General features: G+C 46.0%; 1 protein-coding gene across 2 annotated transcripts; it reads left to right on the forward strand.

Moving 5' to 3' along the window:
- The first annotated feature begins 592 nt into the window (after positions 1-592).
- LOC130384952 (protein argonaute-3) lies at positions 593-21,846 on the forward strand. 2 transcript variants are annotated; one of them, XM_056593365.1, is made up of 19 exons: positions 593-1,392; positions 2,919-3,096; positions 3,647-3,767; positions 3,880-4,088; positions 5,253-5,389; positions 6,632-6,766; positions 7,403-7,490; positions 8,654-8,801; positions 9,483-9,602; positions 10,068-10,190; positions 11,626-11,759; positions 12,649-12,833; positions 13,109-13,268; positions 13,557-13,647; positions 14,406-14,600; positions 14,773-14,907; positions 15,122-15,223; positions 15,432-15,631; positions 16,026-21,846. In XM_056593365.1, the coding sequence occupies exons 1-19, from the start codon at positions 1,374-1,376 to the stop codon at positions 16,132-16,134; spliced, it is 2,589 nt and encodes an 862-aa protein (XP_056449340.1). In that variant the 5' UTR covers positions 593-1,373; the 3' UTR covers positions 16,135-21,846. The 2 variants fall into 2 exon arrangements, with proteins under 2 accessions (XP_056449340.1, XP_056449339.1); XM_056593364.1 differs by having other exon boundaries at positions 10,068-10,211; positions 16,026-21,845.
- Positions 21,847-22,086: the final 240 nt, after the last annotated feature.

A 22,086-nucleotide genomic window follows, 5' to 3' on the forward strand; every position in this document is an offset into this window, starting at 1 on the left:
CTACTACAACCCAAACCAGATGCGGTTGTCCACGTATTGAAGCCACAAAGCACCTTGTATACCGGGGTTCTCTACCCCCCCCTCGACCCCTGACCCCTGGATAGCAATACGACGCCACAGATCTCATCGCAGCACTTCCCCAGACACCAACACACAGCAGCCTACCTGGCCACTCTGTGTCTGTAATAATAATAATATTATGAGGCTATATCTGTTGGGAATGGTTATTTTTCAAAGAAAATAAAATGTGATTTTTATATGAATCCTGCCTTGTTTTTTGTTTTTTTAAGACTGAGTTTTCAATTAACTTGTCGATTTAGAGCTTGTTACTATAGTTTGTGTACATATTTTTATGATTATGGTGATTGATATGAAGCAATTATGTTCATTAGATTGAAAGGTTAATATTTGTTTATCTTTTTGGACAACAGGACGATTAATAATTGATCATGGTCGGTCAACAATTGTAGATTACTGCATGCTTATTATGCCAACGTATATAATTGTACAAAATAATGAATTGATTAATATCGATTTAACGTGGGAGGAGTGGATACGAACGACGTCAGACGCCGGTGCCCCGCCTCTTCCCATCGCTGTCAGAAGAGGAAATATGACCATATTTAGACAGCAGCTGGAGTCCAGAGAGTTGATATGTCAGCTGGACTGGAACCACCGATAACTCGGCAAGGAGGGATTTAACTCGCGACCTGAATTTAGACTGAATCTTAACCTAGACTGTGCAATCCGGGATGTTTTGGACGCGTTCAGGACTTCCAGCGTCATCGGAATCCGCTTCCCTATGAGCTTGGGGTCGTGACAGCTTCCCCATATCGCGATAGGAGCGGTTTTGTCGCTACAACTTCAAACTATTCGGCACCTACTAGCCTAACCTATCGCTATAACCCGGTTTCTTACCCGGGTTTTGGAGTACCAGCATGTCTGTGTAACCACTGTCAAGTTCCAGGATTGTCTGGGGAATGTGAGGACGCTGTTCTTACGGTTTGTGGACGGCGAGTGTCGTCTGATTTGTTTCTTACAGAATTTGGTTTTAGTCACTTTCCCCACCCCCCACCCCCAACGCCTGGCTACCGAGCTAGCAGACATGGCTAACAAAGTGTAGCTTGTGTTCACTGAGCCTTAAAAACACGGCTATGCCGACACGGCGACACCATAGAGCCCGGTAAATAGGAGTCCCGGTGACGGACTGCAGTAGAGCCCGGTGTGACAGTCAGCACGAGTGTGGTCGGAGGGCCAGGACGCCCCACCAGGACACGGCCCATCGCCGTGGGAGACAGCGGACCTTACGGAGGACGAGTTCCCAGCTTCAGACCGCTTAGGTCCCGGCAGAGACCGGGGCACTGACCTCATGAATGGACACCGGAACAACAGGTAAACTGTTGTCGAGTGGACGTTCGGTACAATAACTTGAACATGAATTGCATTAATATTTGTCCGGATTACAACTTGTTCACATGTCCTCCTGTATGTAGACCTTCTGTGGATTTATAGAGATATCTGGTGCTGTGGTTTGTTTTTACCCGCTATGGACTCACCAAGTCTTACAAATATGTTGTCTACGCACATAATGTAAAATTATTATAAGTTGACCGTAAGGTCTCCTCGTGTTTGACAGCTACTAGGGAGCAACCGGGCTGTTTATGTTGTCAGTAGGGAGGTTTGGTGGTTGTCAGTAGGTTTCATACAACCATCTACTTGCTTTCTTACAAGTAGGTCTACCCTACTTATTTACTTGCCTTGTTACGTGATGGAAATCTCAATCAAAGTGAAACTTTACTAGTCATCGCTACTCTACGCTTAAACATTTTAATAATTAAATGTATTGATATGGACAGGTTATAGAGTGATGTTGGGTGCTGTTTCGTCCATGTAGCTTCAATTTTTGGATTGGATCAGGTAACCCTAGCCTAGCCCTTAGCTGTTCTTTTCAGGCTGCATGAGGGAAGAACTTATTTCACCAACTCTATGGCTACATCATGCAACATGTTGAGTCCCAGTGAAACATTGTGTCGCTGGGTGTTCCTGCATGGTTGCTGCTGTGTGTCAGCATTTAACATGTTCTAAAAGGAATACATTTCTATTTACTATAGGGGTTGGATCAGGATTAAGGAAGCACTTTGACCACCACTGTTGAGTCTGCCATTCAGAAACCCAGGGATTCCCGCCAGTGGTTGCCACGACAACCCCTTAGTCCGTCTGTTGTGTTCGTTGGTTCTGCACTTTCCCACCATTCCGAAAACGTTAACATTACAGGATGTGATGTCATCGTACACCTGTTGCTGTTCGCAGTGTCTCATGCCGTTGGACAGATGTTAGTGAAGAAACGATTTATAACGATCTTATATGTTTCTCAGAACATCAGCAACGACTATGATAAACAGACTACAGACAGAGAGAGAGAGAGCGTTAGCGAGAGAGTGAGAGATATTACGAAGCGAGAGAGTAACAAGTAACAGGAGTTTTGTTACTGGCATGTTTTTCAAAGCTGTATTCCCCTCCACGCGGTCCTAAGACCCCGTCATCCCACGCATGTGGTGGTGAATCACATGCGTGTCTTGCTTTGAACCTGTCCCTTTGTTGGGGAAGGGGGGCTTGAGGGGTGTGTGACACATTCAGTTGGTTGCAAGTGGTTTTCCCCTCACACATTTAGAAAGTCAATGTTGTCGTTTGTCACTTCCTTTTTAAAAAGTTGCAATCTAAAATACCCCTTTTCAATTGAATTGTAAAAGAAAAGAAGTTGAGGAGTTCCAGGGTTTAGAGATGTACCGCAGAGTACAACAAAGCAATCAAACATTTATTACTGGTTTCTTAGAATCCAATCTTCTCACTCTCTCTCTCTCTCTCTGTCTCTTTGTCTCTCTGTCTCTCTGTCTCTCTTATTCACCCCCCCCCCCCAGCAACGGTAGCGGTGGAGGCCCAGGCTCTGTTCCAGGTGCCCAGGCGCCCGGGCTTCGGTTCAGCAGGGAAGCCCATCAGGCTCCTGGCTAACTGCTTCCAGGTGGACATCCCCCAGATGGACGTCTACCTGTACCAGGTGGACATCACGCCTGAGAAGTGTCCTCGCAGGGTCAACAGGTAGCCTGTCGCTACCGCTCTCATGCATGCAGGCTAAAATGATGCTGATCAATTATTATTATTATTATTAATATTTAAAATGGGTGTTAGCCAGTACCTACCGCGGAGATGCCTTGAGGCTAATGTTATGGTGTTTTTCTACATTGGTGAGTTTAGATAGCTGCTGCTGAGTGACTAGTTCACAGACCAGATACTAGCTAACAGACTATATTCCAGACCTATGTTACAGACTATGCTAAAGACCAGATTAAATATTAGATTAGTAACCAGTTTGCTGATTGGGTTATATACTAGATAACAAAAGTGATGAAATGCCATTTTACAGACTACAGTATATCGAACATTAAATTTCAAACTAGATTACTGACTAGGTTATTCACTACATTGCTAAACAGGAGACGGACTACGTTGGAGGCTAGAATGCAGAATCTGATGAAGACGAGATGAAGAATAGATTATATACCATTGCATCCTAGATTACAGTCTACAGAACACGTCAGATTAAGGACTGAATGAGAGCTTTTGACGAAGCGGTCCTTTTGTTGTGCAGGGAGGTGGTCGACTCTATGGTGAAGCACTTCAAGGTGACCATCTTCGGGGACCGGAGGCCGGTCTACGATGGGAAGAGGAGCCTGTACACAGCTAACCCTCTACCTCTAGCAGCAGCCGGGGTGAGAAACTCAAGTGACTCGATCACTCACCCATTCAATCACTCCCACACTCGCGCACTCCCACACAGGTATTTCCTTACATCGTCTGTGACCACGTTCCTCCCGTTTGCAGGTGGACCTGGATGTCACTCTACCAGGGGAAGGGGGGAAAGACCGGCCCTTCAAGGTGTCCATTAAGTTGGTCTCCAACGTGAGTTGGCACACATTGCACGATGTGCTGGCGGGGCACGGTACCCCAGACCCCCTGGAACTGGACAAGCCCATCAGCACCAACCCTGTTCACGCCGTCGACGTGGTGCTCAGACACCTGCCCTCCATCAAGTACGTTGTAACCTTTTACGGACTGACGGTCGCCTCCGGTTCACTTCCTGATTTGGTCATTACTTCTTCCTGTTTACCCAACGGTTTACTTCCTGTGCTGGACTTCCTGGGTATGGTTCCTGTTTACTTCCTTGTTACCTTCCTGTCCACTCCCTGGTTAGGTGGCCTCATGAGGTTACCTGGTGACTGCTGCCTTGTTACTAAAACCATAAACTCTGTTAAACTATTTGAAAAGAACCCATGGGATATTGCCACCAAGACTGATATTTTTAGACGCTCCCTGTGAACACGTATATGTGATGTTGCTTTGATGCTGACCCTTTCCGTACGCCTCGTTTCCACATACGTATGTTTTTCGTATCCGTGCTTCCGTAAATGTACGGAAGTGGTCTCTAGTATTTTACGTACGGACATGAATTTATTTACGGACAGCCAAATAGATGGGGGAACGTATGATAATGGCTGTTTTTAGGAGACCGGTACTTTGGAACCTGAGGATCGACGTATACAGAGATAAAAACAAAACTAACAAGGCTTGGAAAGAGGTCAGCGAGGAGTTTGGCCTGCCAGGTACTTAAAAATGTTCATTCGGTATCTCCGTAAAACGACAGCGTAAGTTAAATTTTTTTGAAGGCATATTACGGACATACCGGACAGAAATTTTACGGAGGGGAGGAGTCTCGGAGGAAAAACTGACATTACGGAGAATCACATAGGAATGAATAGACTTTCGGTCGGAGACGGTTGGATCGCATACGAGAATGTACGTATGTGGAAACGAGGCTTAATAATATCTTAAGCATTGCTTAGCCCAGAACTTTTATCCTCTGTATGATGCGTCACCCATGGCATCAATTTCCATCATAAATCCAATGTGAGAATAAAGATCCAGTGTTACGCCAAAGCCTACCTTGCCTCCTCCCCTGTAGTGTGTCTTTATCCGCCAGCCAAGACCTGTCAACACCACGCAGCTCTCTTACTCCTCAGTGCGGGACTCTGTGTATCATGGTCCATGCCGGTGTGACCAAGATGAGCCCCAGAGGAGACTGATGGGTTCTGGGTATTAAGGTCACTTCTCTTTGTTTGGTCCTAAAAGTTCCTTCTGTTGTTAAAACCGTGTGTGTGTGTGTGTGTGTGTGTGTGTGTGTGTGTGTGTGTGTGCAGGTACACACCCGTGGGCCGTTCGTTCTTCTCCCCTCCAGAAGGTTATGACCACCCGCTGGGCGGGGGAAGAGAGGTGTGGTTCGGCTTCCATCAGTCCGTCCGCCCCGCCATGTGGAAGATGATGCTCAACATCGATGGTGAGGTCCACTGATCAACAAATACCTCATTAACTGTACGTCCACACCAGAAGCAACCGCGTCAAAGACGCTTTGGTCACTCATAAAGTTTCGCTGCGTTGGTCGCTTTGGTCGCTCTTGCCCATAGAAAGTGAATGACTTCTGGCGATTTGGTAGCCCAATTCGCTTCTGGTGTGGACGTACAGTTAGAAACACATCGCCTGGTCACCTGTTCAATGGATCCACACCTGATCAATTAAGGCATCATTGATCATTCAATACATAATCTGAAGTGAGAGAGAAACAGAGGTCATATTAGAGTTAGGGCTGCTCGATTATTGGAAAAAATCATAATCACCATTATTTTGGTCAATATTGAAATCACGACTATTCAAACGATTATTTTTTAGATTGAAAACATGTATTTATTCAGGTTTATATTTATTTAGAGAACTGGTTAAAAATGGTCAAAAGAAAATGTTCCAATCTAAAAGTATATACAGATGTGTGTCCACCTGTTCTGCTCTTTCTATAAAACATAAAAAAATAATAATGCATTTTTTTTTTTTTTAAAACTTGATTATGTTAATTTTGTGATGTTTGACGCTAAAATCGAAATCGCAATCAAAATTCGATTAATCGCCCAGCCCTAATTAGAGGTGTTGATCGTTGGCTCTATGGGGGCCAGCTGTTACCGTGGAGACGGGGGTGTGTGTGACGGTATATGTCGAAGAAAGACTCTCCCGCTTCCTCACCGTCCTTGAGCCTCTATCTCTGTCTCTCTATCCATCATACTCTTTCCATCAGTCCTATCTCACACTAAATCTCTTGTTTTCATCTCTCGCCCAAAGTAATGAATACAGAGTGCTGTTAATACTGTTAATAGCAGGTCAACATTTAAACAATGATGCAAACTGTATGCAAACGCACTCTAAGCATTGGGGTAAACCAAAAGAGGATGTCACTTCTCGACTTGCCGTGTTACACAGCGTGCTACAACCTTCACATAAATAATTGTAGCTGTTACATTATGCCAAATTCCTGAACACTCAAAGAGAGAGTTTTATGAAGATGCACTCTAGCAATTAAATAAACAAGATGGATGATCTATATTCCTATTTCCTCTATAAGAACACCACTGCAGTTTCATTTTTATTTATATATTTTTATATACATTCTAACGATAGGAAAACATCTATTTTTGGGAGTGTTGTTATTAATATGTGTTAATCTATATTTTTGTGTGTGTGTGTGTGTGTGTAGTGTCTGCCACAGCGTTTTACAAGGCCCAGCAGGTGGTCCGGTTCATGTGTGAGGTTCTGGACATCCACAACATCGATGAGCAACCCCGGCCCCTCACAGACTCCCACCGGGTCAAGTTCACCAAGGAGATCAAAGGTCCGTACTTACTAGCCTTAGTTTGAGTACGTAGGGCGTTCCGATTCCGATCGGGGGCGAAAATAAGTTTGCTAAAAGGACCCAGATGGTGTACTCAAAACGGTCAAAACGCAAAGTGCGGATTGATGTACACTTTTCGTACTCAACGGCAGCCATCTTGGCTACGTAGCGGAAGAGGGCGGAGCCAGGCTGAGCCAAAGTCGGCACATTTTCCACGTAGCCTGCATTAATAGTCATTTTGTAGTTCGTATAGATTTGTATAGCTGCTAGGCTTAAAGAGTTCACCGTTCAAAGCGGGATGTTTATTGCGGGGGAGGAGCCGCGGCGGCAGTCGTGATCGTAATTTCGTATTCGATTTGGAACAACACTGACATCTGAAAATTAGAGCTCTTAGTGAGTATTAGTGAGTATGGATAGTGTACTACATTTAAGTGTACTCATGGAAGTATGGATATTGGAACACAGTCTGTGTATCTGTGTATATTCGTGATGTATGTTAAATGTAATCTCCCAAAATTAGAGAAAAAATACAGAATTTGTATTGTTGAGTTTTGTGCAGGTTGTATGTGATATATATATATATATATATATTTTTTTTTAAGTACTGCAATGGTAAATGTCTCTCTGTCTCTCCAGGTCTGAAGGTAGAGGTGACCCACTGTGGGACGATGAGGAGGAAGTACCGTGTGTGTAATGTCACTCGCCGCCCGGCCAGCCACCAGACGTGAGTCAGTTTGTGTGTGTGTGCGCTTAGCCAGAGACCGACCACATTAACACCAATTCACCATGAGCAAAACAGCTGTGTTCAGTAGTGAGTCATGTGTTAGCTTGTTGCTTTAGCATCTCATCAGGGCTACGTTTGGATGTAAGGGTTCTTTTACCTCTCTCCGCTGCACTCACCGTACTTCTCATCTGGCAATGTGTCATGCTTCCAGGAAATAAATTCTAATACTATGAGTAATCATTTAAAGAGACAGTCTCGCTTTTATCTTCCATTTCAAGACATCTGAGAAAAGCGGTTTGAGAAGGATGAAACGGTGTGAGAAAGGATAGTTTAGTGGTTAGGGTGTTTAGCCAAATCCCCTCTGGCTGCTTTATGACCTGTGTCTGATCTCGTATGTCGCTTCGGAAAAAAAGAGTGCTGAAATGGCAATAGTAATATCAGGGAACTCTCCTTGAACTGGAGTCCCTACGCTTCCACATCACAACAAGCAGTTACCCTCTGACCCACCTGCTGTCAATCGAGACGAGAGTTAAACCGAGACAACCTGCCTTCTGTCTAGATGGGAGTTAAACCCAGACTACAGGCCTTCTGTCTAGATGGGAGTTGAACCCAGACTACAGGCCTTCTGTCTAGACGGGAGTTGAACCCAGACTACAGGCCTTCTGTCTAGACGGGAGTTGAACCCAGACTACAGGCCTTCTGTCTAGACGGGAGTTGAACCCAGACTACAGGCCTTCTGTCTAGAAGGGAGTTGAACCAGGACAACCTGCCTTCTGTCTAGATGGGAGTTGAACCCAGACTACAGGCCTTCTGTCTAGACGGGAGTTGAACCCAGACTACAGGCCTTCTGTCTAGAAGGGAGTTGAACCAGGACAACATGCCTTCTGTCTAGAAGGGAGTTGAACCAGGACAACATGCCTTCTGTCTAGAAGGGAGTTGAACCCAGACTACAGGCCTTCTGTCTAGACGGGAGTTGAACCCAGACTACAGGCCTTCTGTCTAGAAGGGAGTTGAACCAGGACAACCTGCCTTCTGTCTAGATGGGAGTTGAACCCAGACCACAGGCCTTCTGTCTAGACGGGAGTTGAACCCAGACTACAGGCCTTCTGTCTAGATGGGAGTTGAACCCAGACCATTCTGCTAACGCCTCTCCCTTGTCTCAGCTTCCCCCTGCAGCTAGAGAACGGGCAGACGGTGGAGCGCACGGTGGCTCAGTACTTCAAAGACAAGTACAGCCTGCAGCTGAAGTACCCCCACCTGCCCTGTCTGCAGGTGGGCCAGGAGCAGAAACACACCTACCTGCCCCTGGAGGTAAGAGTACCATCCAACCCTTCCCCCCCCCCCCCCCACCCCCACTAACTACTTCCAGTACTAAGGTTTAAGTTAACAGGGTTTAAACTAGCTTCATAACTAGTTTGTGGGTTAGGCTCATAACTGGGTATTAAAGGTGTGCGTCTCCAGTTGTTTAACATTGTAGCAGGTGTTACAGGTGTGTTGTTGTGTGTGTAACATTGTAGCAGGTGTGACAAGTGTGTTGTTCTTTCCTCAAGTGTATAACATAGTAGCAGGTGTTACAGGTGTGTTGTTGTGTGTGTAACATTGTAGCAGGTGTGTAGCATTGTAGCAGGTGTTACAGGTGTGTTGTTGTGTCCTCAGGTGTGTAACATTGTAGCAGGTGTTACAGGTGTGTTGTTGTGTCCTCAGGTGTGTAACATTGTAGCAGGTGTTACAGGTGTGTTGTTGGGTCCTCAGATGTGTAACATTGTAGCAGGGGTTACTGGTGTGTTGTTGTGTCCTCAGGTGTGTAACATTGTAGCAGGTGTTACAGGTGTGTTGTTGTGTCCTCAGGTGTGTAACATTGTAGCAGGTGTTACAGGTGTGTTGTTGTGTCCTCAGGTGTGTAACATTGTAGCAGGTGTTACAGGTGTGTTGTTGTGTCCTCAGGTGTGTAACATTGTAGCAGGTGTTACAGGTGTGTTGTTGTGTCCTCAGGTGTGTAACATTGTAGCAGGCCAGCGCTGCATCAAGAAGCTGACTGATAACCAGACCTCGACGATGATCAAGGCCACGGCTCGCTCTGCCCCCGACAGACAGGAAGAGATCAGCCGGCTGGTGAGTAGTGGAGACCAGCCCCCCCTAGTGGGCGGGTGGGGTCTTACTCTTTCTTTCTTAGTTTATTTCTTTCTTTAGTTTTTTTCTTTCTTTCTTTCTTTCTTTCTTTCTTTCTTTCTTTCTTTCTTTCTTTCTTTCTTTCTTTCTTTCTTTCTTTCTTTCTTTCTTTCTTTCTTTCTTTCTCTGTTCTCCTTTTTTTACCCCCACCATTAGCTCTATAATGTCTCATTCAAGGAATTATAAGACACGACACACTGGTGTCGGTTAAAAATGTTGACAGAATTTGTGTTAAACTTCTTGCCATACGACTCATCTCCTCTCCATGAAAAGCTGGTAAAACCTGGTAGCAGGAAAGTATGGGTATAGTATTTCACAGGAATGCCCTCACTACTTCCATGATGTGTGGACCAAGGTGTCTCATCCAAAGGCCCTGACCCACGTGTTCTCCCCTGGTTCTCACCTCAGGTGCGCAGCGCCAACTACGAAGCGGACCCCTTCGTCCAGGAGTTCAGGTTCAAGGTGCGGGACGAGATGTCCCAGGTGACGGGGCGCGTGCTGCCCCCACCCATGCTGCAGTATGGAGGTCGGGTGAGCACCGAAAACTACCTGGTACCTACACCTGTCTGTCCGTCTACCTGTATGCCTGACTGCCTTGAACCTACATGTGTCTGTCTATCTATCTGGTACTTACAGCTGTCAGACTGTTTAGCTGTCTATCTGACTGCCTGGAACCTACATGTGTCCGTCTGTACTTACAGCTGTCGGACTGTTTACCTGTCTATCTGACTACCTGGTTGCCTACATGTGTCTGTCTGTCTGTCTATCTGGTACTTACACCTGTCAGTCTGTAAACCTGTCTGTCTACCTGGGACTTAAACCTGTCTGTCTGACTACATGGTGCCTACATGTGTCTGTGCGTTTACCTGGTACTGTCACCTCTGTGTACACCTGTCTTTCTCCATGTCTTTCTACCTGGTACTTTAACCTGTAAGTCTGTCTACCTCTCTGTCTGACTATCTGGTGCCTACATCTGTCGGCCTGTCTACCTAGTACTTACACCTGTCTGTCTACCTCTCTGGCTGACTACCTGGTACCTACATGTGTCGGCCTGTCTAACTACTACTTAAACCTGTCTGTCTACCTCTCTGGCTGACTACCTGGTGCCTACATGTATCTGTCCGTCTTCCTGGTACTGACACCTGTCTCTCCGACTAACTGCCTACCAAGTTCCTACAGATGTTTTTCTGTCTATCTATCTGTATGCTTGCCTGTTGTTAGCAAGTCAGTATTATCTTTATCATATTAGCATGTTGTAGTAAAAAAATGGGTTCTGATCAAATCAAGTTGTTTGTTAAGTTAAAGCTGTGATAGTAATGATATTGTTTTGAGTACGTTTTGTTTGTGACTTGTTTTGCATACAAATGTTAACCAAGCCTCCATGCTTCATTGTGTGTGTGTGTGTGTGTGTGTGTGTGTGTGTGTGTGTGTGTGTGTGTGTGTGTGTGTGTGTGTGTGTGTGTGTGTGTGTGTGTGTGTGTGTGTGTGTGTGTGTGTGTGTGTGTGTGTGTGTCCCCTCAGGAAGTACGTTTTTTTCTCTGGTTGTAAACAAATGTTGGAATGAGTGTGTGAGTTAGGATGCATCATGCTGCGTAGGCTATCTCCAGTCGTGTGTCTGTATTGGCGTGTGTGAGAGTATGTATGTGATATCATTTTGGTGTGCGTCTGTTAGCATTTGTGTGTGTGTAAAGATATGACTGGTGTCTGTGTGGGTCAGTATTTGTGTGTGCGTGTGTGTGTATATTGGGGGGGGATATCCCTGGAGTGTGAGTGTGTATGTGTCAGCATTCGAGTTTAGTATTGGTATGTATGTGATAAGACTGCGGTGTGTGCGGGCGTTGTGGCTGTGTATGTGTGTGTGTGTGGGGGGGGCATTACTTTGGTGTCGTGTGGATGTTGTGTGTGTGTGTGTGTGTGCACGTATTGCTGTGTGTGTGTGACACGCCTGCGGTGTCTGTGGTTTCAGAGCCGTACGGTGGCGACCCCCAGCCAGGGTGTGTGGGACATGCGGGGGAAGCAGTTCCACACCGGGGTGGAGGTCAAGATGTGGGCCATTGCCTGTTTCGCCACGCAGAGACAGTGCAGAGAGGAGATCCTCAAGTATGGAGCCGCCTCCCTCCCTCCGCTCCTCCTCCCGCCTCTATAATCCTCTCCTCCTCAGTTGTTATTATCCTCTCCTCTGCTCTCCCCTACAATCTTATCCTCTCTCCCTCCTCTACAAACCTCTCCCCCTTTCTCCTCTACAATCTTATCCTCTCTCCCTTACCAACCTCTCTCTTCTGTAATCCTCTCCTCGCCTCCTCTCTCCTCTACAATCCTCTCCTCTCCTCCTCTCTCTTCTACAATCCTCTCCTCTCTCCTCTACAATCCTCTCCTTTCCTCCTCTCTTCTACAATCCTCTCCTCTTTCCTCTACAATCCTCTCCTCTCCTCCTCTCTTCTACAATCCTCTCCTCTCTCCTCTACAATCCTCTCCTCTCCTCCTCTCCCTTCTACAATCCTCTCCTCTCTCCTCTACAATCCTCTCCTCTCCTCCTCTCTCCTCTACAAACCTCGCCGCCTCCCTCTACAATCCTCTCCTCTCTCTACAAACCTCTCTTCCTCTCTCCTCTACAATCCTCATCTCTCCTCCTCTCTCTACAATCCTCTCCTCTCTCTAAAATCTTCTCCTCCTCAAACCTCTCCTCCCATCTCCTCCTCTACAATCTTCTCCTCTCTCCTCTACAATCCTCTCCTCCTCTCTTCTACACTCCACTCCTCATTTCATACTTTTGCTGATTAAACCAGTTTGAGGAATTATCTGTAGATTAAGTATAAGTGTAAATATTGTAGTATTTGAGGTGTTGTATAGTAAAAAATAACCTTGGTTAAGCAAGTGTTAATTAAGTATAGTACTTAAGTAATACGAGTTTCTCATGAGATAGATGGAAACTGCAATTACTGAATAATAAGCGTAGTATAGTATTTGAAGTAGCTTGCTTCTGCTGCAGGGGCTTCACGGACCAGCTGCGCAAGATCTCAAAGGACGCTGGGATGCCCATCCAGGGCCAGCCGTGCTTCTGTAAATACGCCCAGGGGGCCGACAGCGTGGAGCCCATGTTCAGACACCTGAAGAACACCTACGCCGGCCTGCAGCTCATCATCGTCATCCTGCCCGGGAAGACCCCCGTCTACGGTCAGAACCCACGTCATACTAGTCTAGAGAGGACCAGATACCTCTAACTCAGTCTACAAAGACCCCCGTCTGCAGTCAGAAATCCACTCAAACTAACCCAGAAAGACTCCCATCTACAGTCATAAACCACCTCTAAACAAGACTTAAAAGAACCCTGTCTACAGTGGGTAGCACCAGAAACTAGTCTGTCTAGTCACTTCAGAAACAACCTGTTGTCAGGCTTGGCTTAGTCTTTTCTGGAGAGTATAGTAAATGAAGTGTGTGTTTGTGTGTAGCGGAGGTGAAGCGTGTGGGAGACACCCTCCTGGGCATGGCCACGCAGTGTGTCCAGGTGAAGAACGTGGTGAAGACGTCTCCCCAGACGCTGTCCAACCTCTGCCTCAAGATCAACGTCAAGCTGGGAGGAATCAACAACATCCTGGTCCCTCACCAACGGTCAGTCCCCCCCTTCACGGAGGTTAAGCTAGCATCACGCCAACTAATTTATTGCTCGTAGTACAGATAGTATCGTGTTCTGTCTGTTCGCATGGAGTTTCTGCTAGGATGATTGGAACTATGTTGGCACCCGGCTAGTCTCATGCTAACTCAGTTAGCATCTCGGGTTTTAACTCCTAGGTCAGCTAGCTTCCTGCTCAGTATGTTGGCATGGGGGTTGTAACTCTGCTACTATTATGCTAACTCAATCAGCACGCAGGTTGTAATGTTGTAATGTGTGTCTGGCAGGCCCTCGGTGTTCCAGCAGCCTGTAATCTTCCTGGGAGCCGACGTCACACATCCCCCGGCTGGGGACGGCAAGAAGCCCTCCATTGCAGCGGTGAGCGAACCGGCTAACCCTAATGTGTCATGTGGGACTCGCATGGTTTACATGCATTGAGATTAGTGCTGTCAAGTGATTCAAATATTTAATCGCGATTAATCGCATTAATGTCATAGTTAACTCACGATTAATCGCAAATCGGCTTGCCTTGTGCAAATGTTTTTTTATTACTGATCAAAACAGGACGATACAAAAAAAAAGCCTATAGTGTAATTAAACGATGAACATACAAACATACTGCCTTGAACATAGCAGTCAGGCTACTGCTTCTTTGTTTTGAGCCAAAGAAGAATAAAAAAAGGAAATGCGTTAATCGCGCAATAAAAAAAATTAACGCCATTCAAATTGTCTTGCGTTAACGCCGTTAATAACGCGTTTAACTGACAGAACTAATTAAGATACATTAACACAGACAGGAAATATGGGTCGCCCGACAGCAAGTATAGGATTTCTGGTGTGTACCGATACCCAGACCCCAATATTATTTATTTGCATTTGTGTGCTTGTACTTCTTGTTGTGCTGTCTTGGTCCGTGTGGGCTCATGAATCTGTAAAGGGACCTTGAGTCAAGTTTGAGAAAGGCGCTATATAAAATAAACATTTTTATTATTATTAGAGTAGCTCCTCTGGCACAGAAGGCAGCAACAAAGTCCGACCGCCTCTGGCCCTGTCTCTGCAGTCCACAGTCGGGGCAGCCCTCTCCATGTCAGCACCGGAGGACTAAACCATGTTGTCTTTCTGGAACCGCTCCCCAGGTGGTGGGCAGTATGGACGCCCACCCCAGCAGGTACTGCGCTACGGTGCGTGTCCAGAGGCCCAGGCAGGAGGTGATCCAGGACCTCTCCTCTATGGTGCGAGAGCTGCTGATCCAGTTCTACAAGTCGACCCGCTACAAGCCCACCAGGATCATCTTCTACCGGGACGGGGTGTCCGAGGGACAGTTCAGACAGGTCCGTGCTGGAGTTTTATTTATTTTTTTGCATACAAATGTTAACTGTGTGTGTGTGTGTGTGTGTGTGTGTGTGTGTGTGTGTGTGTGTGTGTGCATTCATTGGGATACCGTCGGCCATGATTGAGAATTGTACTCATTTGTTAATTGTACGATGAACTGCTGTGTTCCAGGTGCTGTACTACGAGCTGCTGGCGATCCGGGAGGCCTGCATCAGCCTGGAGAAGGACTACCAGCCCGGCATCACCTACATCGTGGTCCAGAAACGCCATCACACCCGCCTCTTCTGTGCTGACCGCAATGAGAGGGTAAGATCTGGACACACACACACACACACACACACTCTAACACACTAACACACTATTGTGTGTGTGTGCACGCAAATGTACACACACACACTTACACGTTTGTGGATTGAGTGTCATGAATATTTGCCCTGTTTTGAAATCCTTTGAGACTGTAATGGGGATTAAGGGCTATGCAAATACAATTGGGTTGAGTTGAGCGCTGCTCTGTGTGCAGGTCGGGCGCAGTGGCAACATCCCCGCCGGCACCACGGTAGACACGGACATCACCCACCCCTCCGAGTTTGACTTCTACCTCTGCAGCCACGCCGGGATACAGGTACGTGCTGGCTAGTTTTCATCGTGACGCGCTCGTGGTGATGACAGCTGTCGTCCTAGTGATTGTTGTGACGGGGAGGGTTGTCGTTGTGACGGCGTTGAAGGTGACGGTTTCAATGGTGACGGTTGTCAGGTTGAGGTGGATGCTCGGCATGACGATGGCGATTGTCGCCATGGGGATGTTGTAATGCTGTTGCTGCTGTTTCCAGGGTACCAGTCGGCCCTCGCACTACCACGTCCTCTGGGACGACAACTGCTTCACCGCCGACGACTTCCAGGTCCTCACCTACCAGCTGTGCCACACGTACGTCCGCTGCACGCGCTCCGTGTCCATCCCCGCGCCGGCCTACTACGCTCACCTGGTTGCCTTCCGCGCCCGCTACCACCTGGTGGACAAGGAGCACGACAGGTGAGGGAGAGAACCACAGCTCCAGATAAAGTACTGTCTGTCCTTTATCACCGCTACTGTCTGTCCTATATCACCGCTACTGTCTGTCCTTTATCACCGCTACTGTCTGTCCTTTATCAAAGCTACTGTCTGTCCTTTATCACAGCTACTGTCTGTCCTTTATCAAAGCTACTGTCTGTCCTTTATCACCGCTACTGTCTGTCCTTTATCACAGCTACTGTCCGTCCTTTATCACAGCTACTTTCTGTCCTTTATCAGTTACATTCCTTTATCACAGTTACTTTCTGTACTATATCAGTTACATTCCTTTATCACATCTACATTCTGTCCTTTTAATTATCCAAGTGTCGTGTGTGTTTATATTGAAGTCTGTTTTCATTAATGTGTGTTTCAGTGCGGAGGGCAGCCATGTCTCTGGTCAGAGCAACGGCCGGGACCCTCAGGCGCTGGCCAAGGCGGTCCAGATCCACCACGACACCCTGAGGACCATGTACTTCGCCTGAACACACACATACACACAGAGTAACACACACACACACACACACACAGACACACAGACACACACACACACACACACACGCAGAGAGAGTAATATATACGCACACACACACTAACATATGCACACACATAGCGTGTCAGTCTTGGAGTATATAGAGGTGTGTGTGCCCCTACATCCTGTCTACCCAGACCAGACACTGTGCAAGGAGGGACGTACATACACACACACGGATATATTCTGGACTGAGGACATGAGCACTGCTTTAATATCAAAAGACTTTTATGCAATACTGAACCAGCCAATCATGATTTTAGTTCCCCCCCCCCCCCCCCCTCCTCATTTTCCCCGGGAGATGTGAGGGGCATTTTCCCTAACCTTCAGCCGCCATCCCATCATGTTTCTTGCGTAGCCCAACTCGGTTTAAACAGCAGCCCTTTTGGATTGGTCAGTTTTAATTTTTTTTTGTGTGTGTTTTTATTTTTATATGACAGCGATATAATATATGTGCCTGTTTGGGTTCCCTCTGTCTGGATGTAACCCCAAAGCCTGGCTGCAGCCAGGCTTCAACTGCCTCCTTTATATTTAAGACGGTGTCATGCCCCCATCTGGCCACACGGGGGAGGTGTTGGCCCTCTGGTGATGTACAGTGACGCACCGGGGGAGATCGGGAGGGGTTTCAACTTCATCAGCTCTGTGTTTTCTAAGGGGTTTCATCTTTGTTAATTTTTGTTTCTTTTCCATTTTTAAGAAAAATCCTTTTCGGTTCCCATATGATATTTAAATGTGACGATATTTCCGCTCGCCCCGGTTGCTACCCTAGCTCTCATTCCCCGTCTGAAGGAGTGAGGTAACGCTGTCTCAAATGCGAGTAGGAAGCTTCCTCGGTAGTTCCTTACCTTGTGAAAGTGGTCAATTAAGTCCCACCGCCTAATCGGCTAGCATCATGTGACGATCACGTCGGGCGTACGTCCTATCCTACGAGGGGGTGGGTCACATCGGGGTCCTTTAGGGATCTTACACACCGAGGATCACTCTGACATTTCCTTGAAGCCAAGTCCTATGTTCCTGCTGAATTGGAACAGTCCTATGCCACCACAACACCTCCAATTGCCCCCTTTTTAGGAAGCTTCCATGCAATTGAGACTCAGCCCTTGGGAAGGTCATTCCACAACAAATATTTTGGAGATGGTAGGGGAGAGAGACAGTTTGAAGAGCGTCGGTAGGACAGAGAGATAGTTTTGAAGAGCGATGGTAGGGCAGGGAGACAGCTTAACGAGAGATGGTATATCGACAATTTTAGAGAACGCTGGATAACGGGCAGTTTAAATAGAGATGGAACAGAGAAAGATAATAGATGGTACAGTTTGAAGAGAGATGGTAGAGGGCAGAGAGAGTTTAAAGAAAGACGGTTGAGAACACAGACAGTTTTTAGAGCTTTGGTAGAGAGACAGTAAAGAAATCTAGAGAACAGTGACGGGAGATAGTGTTTTTGACCTCTGGAAAATGACCCATCGATATGTTGGGGAGAGGAGTGTGTGATTCCCTATGAATATAAAAATGCTTTATTGCATTTCATGAGAGCCTTGACCATGTTAGGCTTTTAAACACCTCATATATTTTATTTTAAGTAATAGCCCTTTTTATGTTATGAAATTGCCTCCTGCACAGCCCCCTTGAAGCATGAAGTTGATCAAGGGTTTTGATATCACAGTATATATCAGTATGTATATATAGTGGTGTGTATATACAGCTGAATACCTAGTAGAGCAAGGTTTTTAGAATGTCGTGTATGGAGAGCCAATGTTTTTAATAAGAGCAGCGATAAATGACAGTAGTGTGTATGTATATATATGTGTAATATAACACTGTAGTGTATCTTGAGCAGTAAGACCGCAGTACTATTAATATGTCTACTGCAGTATATTTGGAAATATTTTAAGTGCCTGGTGCAGCGACATGGAGGTTAGAAGTAATTTTGACTCTGATTCCAGTAACTGACAAAACACACATCTTAGGATGGTTCCACGCTAGCCATTGGTGAACAGCCTTGAACTTTGCTATATTAAAATGTTTTCCTCTTAGCTCCGTGACGGCTGCGGTCCTCATATTAAATAATGATATATATATAAATATATATCTCTGCATTCTGCTGCTATATTTAGTTGGGTAACGGCCAGTTTCATCATGCACATGGGGAAGCAAACGCGCTTGTGTGTGTGTGTGTGTCTGTGTGTGTGTGTGTGTGTGTGATTGTGATAAGCACTGGAGACTGATCGCAGGCATGGTGCTATTCTCAGAGTCTCGATCTCTGGAAGAGGAGGGTGAAGGGAGATACAGGCCGAAGGGGGGGGGGGGGGGGCAGAAATGGTGGAAAGCTTCCCCAGGGAGGAATGCTTTCCCTGGGGCGGCGTGGTCTAGAGCCATGGGGGTCTTGACCGATTTGAGCCCCCCGTTACTTCACTAGGGTCTGAAAGTACTTTTGACATAGACAGACAGATAAACGTAAGTTTGTACATTTAGACAACGTTGTAATGCACACCACTTATTTTTGGTAACAGAAAAGTTCTTAAAGATGTTGTGCTGCTGCTTGGTTTAACTTAAGTATACTCAGTGGGAAGTGTCTTGCTGTGTGTGTGTGTGTGTGTGTGTGTGTGTGTGTGTGTGTGTGTGTGTGTGTGTGTGTGTGTGTGTGTGTGTGTGTGTGTGTGTGTGTGTGTGTGTGTGTGTGTGTGTGTGTGTGTGTGTGTGTGTGTGTTTTATGCTGTGTAGTCTCTAGAGTAGCGAGCGTTAATACACCGTCCCGGACTGACAATGTTGACTTAATAACCATCTTTCAACCCGGTGAAGAAGAGCTATGGAGATGTTGTGGTGTTGCAGTCGTTTCGTTTCTTGTCTATGTGAGGACACCCAAGTCCGAGGCTGTCACTGATGGTTTTGATATGCTGTTTCCCAATAAGATGGAATGTGTGGTGTTGTAAAGTCCCTCTAGGTACCAAGAGTAGAGGGAGACTTTAGATTCTATCCTAGCCAAACCCCCTTGATGTTGGACCAGTGCTGGTACTGCTAGAATGTTGTGTGTTGTTGGAGGAGGAGGAGGAGGAGGAGGAGGAGGGGGAACTGGACGAGGTGTTTGAGGTGGAGGGGAGCCCAGTGGGGTGTCTTTTGAAACCTTTAAGGAACCAGAACACATGTTTACAGATCAGATGTGTTTCCTGCTCCGAGCTGGTTTCTAGAAGGTCATCCACCATGCAGAGAGAAAAATCCCATTCAAAGACTGTTGAAGCTTGAAGCTAACCTTTTAGCTCGAGGGTTGAGCCTGACATTTCAAGTTCTTAAGCAAGTACTCTGCTATATTTCGAATACTTTTCTTTTGCCCTTCCAGAAATAGGTACTACAAGGAGGTGCTGAATGTTAGTTTTTCTCCAGTTATCAGTTATTCCATAACACTGCCACAGGTCAAGCTCTCCCTTTTTGAAGGTGTCTGGATATGAACTAGTAACCCTTAATCTGACTACAATGGACGTAGTCTCTGGATGGATGTCTGTCTATTTTCTCGACAACCGTTTATGCGATCGACTTCATCCTGAGCGGATGTCCTCCCGAGGAAGTGCAGTTTTCAGGTGTCTGGATTATTACCGGAGGTCAAGCTAGTTTCCATTTCGAACAGGCAAAGATCGAACTGTCACTGCATTAGTAATTCTAATATATAAAAAACTAGCTAGTAGCGATGGTGTGAGAGAGAACCCCAGAAAGTGCCTTTCCTCTCCAATGAAATAAGTGAAGTATTTTCTCTTGAGGACCTCGGAATTAAACAACTTTTTATTTGTATCTTTTATCTACAACACTGACTTCATGCTTGCGCATTTAAGGGTTACTACGCCGTCTCAGAGTGCCAATGGGGAGCACCAGGTGGTGACTTACCATTGCATGTATTTAGTGGTTTTCCTTTGGTGCTTGGCAGTGCGTTGAGTCTTGAACCAGTAGTTTGTCTCCAGTACAGAAGGAACCGTTCTGGTTTTACGACGAGATGGAGAGAGCGGTCATGAAGAACAAAGTAGTCTTTCAAAGATCGGAGTAGAGCGAGAATAGTTCTCCAAAGTATTGTGGGAGTATTGTCTGGAACACGGACAAGCTCTCTGAGAACTGACTCTCCTTTGAGGCTTTGCTCTTCTAAACTGCCCAAAGCCCATGTCAGGGGTCTTAACTGTGCCTGGGCTAATGGAAGAGCAGCATTAGAGTCAGGATATTAAGTCAAGCTTTCATTCAAAATAAATGTACTGATTCAGATTCGATGAGATGCAACAAGGAAAGGTTGTGAAAGTGGAACTAGCTGCTTGTGTTGGAGCTAGCATTGTGGAGCCTGCATACTGGCGCTAGTGTGATGGTGCTAGCATGGCAGAGGTAGCATCGTTGGGCTGGAATGGCAGGGCTAGCATGTTGGAGCTAGCATGGTAGACGTAGCATGGTCGGGCTAGCATGGTGGAGCTAGCACATTGGAGATCGCATGGGTAGAGCTAGCATGTTTGAGCTTGCACTGTACAGTCTGCGCAGTAGCAATAGTTCTGTGGGTACCTGTTCAGACACCAAAACTTTCTTTCCAGAGATTTCTAAAACACTGCACCTCACGTACCTCGGTATGCTGCAAATGTTGACTGACCCAAATATTGCAAGTCTTGCTTTTATTATTACTTATAACGCTTGTCTAAGGCTTGATTATAATATTATTATAGCTATTTTAGACGTAAATATCTTATTTTGTCTTATCCAAACTCAAATGTCATGCCCACTTTATTTTGTTGTCCTATTAAACTAAATGTTCTATCAATAAATGTTGACTAAAAAAATATCTCTATATATATATATAAAATATATATATATATATTTGATGCTGTATTTATGGAGAGCTCTTTTAAGTGGGTGGAGTGTCTGTGGTGAGCAGGTAGGGCGCGTGTACACCCCAACCCTTCCTTCATGATGCCTTAACGACAGCACACTGATATGGAGGAGGTGCAGGGGGGGGGGGACGTTGGAGACCAGAGACCACAGACCCGGGGGGGGTGGGGGGCCAAAGATGAACAAAGACCAGACCAGAGAGGCTAGAATAGACCAGGCCAGAGGAGTCGATGGTGCCACCCTCCGCGTGGAGTCCCGGTTCTGTCTCTCTATCTAGTCATCCATCAGACTCTTTTATTCAAAGAAATCGACAGTGAAAGTTTGAGCTACGTGTCATTAAGGAGCAAGTGGGGGGGCCAGGGAAGCATCTTGCTCAAGGACGACTACAGGTAGACTGCGGACATTAGGAGATCTAACCCAGAACCTTCCTGCCGGGAGTCGAACATCCTCACCACTAGACTATCCTCTCTTCAACGTTTACATTCCAGGAGCCACTGTGAACCCAATGCCGCTCCAGAGATTAGCTTTCTGATCTTCAAACGACGACCTTTGGACCTTCACCCCTCAATACTTTTTCAATGTTGCAAAGACTCTGTTACCCAGAATGCTTCTGTTCTTCTCGCTTTTAGGTTGTCAGCCCTTGGCTGTTGCTTTGTGTCATTCTCAAGTGCTTTCTTCACTGAAACTTGCAATAAAAGCTTTGCTCTGTCTAGCACGTTTCTGTGTGATGTGTTTAATGCTGGAGGGACCCCCCCTTTGATTTAAAAATAAATCCTTTCATTCAGGCTGCTCCCATTACAATAATATAGTCCTTTGTGAATTTTCAGTTCAATATTAAGTTGAACAATATCAATGAAATAAATCTCATTGTATTGTTATAATATAGATGTGTATTCTATTTTTATTCAATACGTTTTAATTATCCTATAATCGTGTGAAAATAAGAATCCTGTTTACATAACCCTAGAATGAGTCCTTTATATCTAGCCTACAGAAGGAGCGGAACTCACTCTTGAATAAAAAATTAAAGCTATTGTAATGTGGAGAAATTTGATCATAATCG

The sequence above is a fragment of the Gadus chalcogrammus genome, chromosome 6 (assembly GCF_026213295.1).
Source record: "Gadus chalcogrammus isolate NIFS_2021 chromosome 6, NIFS_Gcha_1.0, whole genome shotgun sequence".
In the NCBI taxonomy this organism is placed as follows: Eukaryota; Metazoa; Chordata; class Actinopteri; order Gadiformes; family Gadidae; genus Gadus; species Gadus chalcogrammus.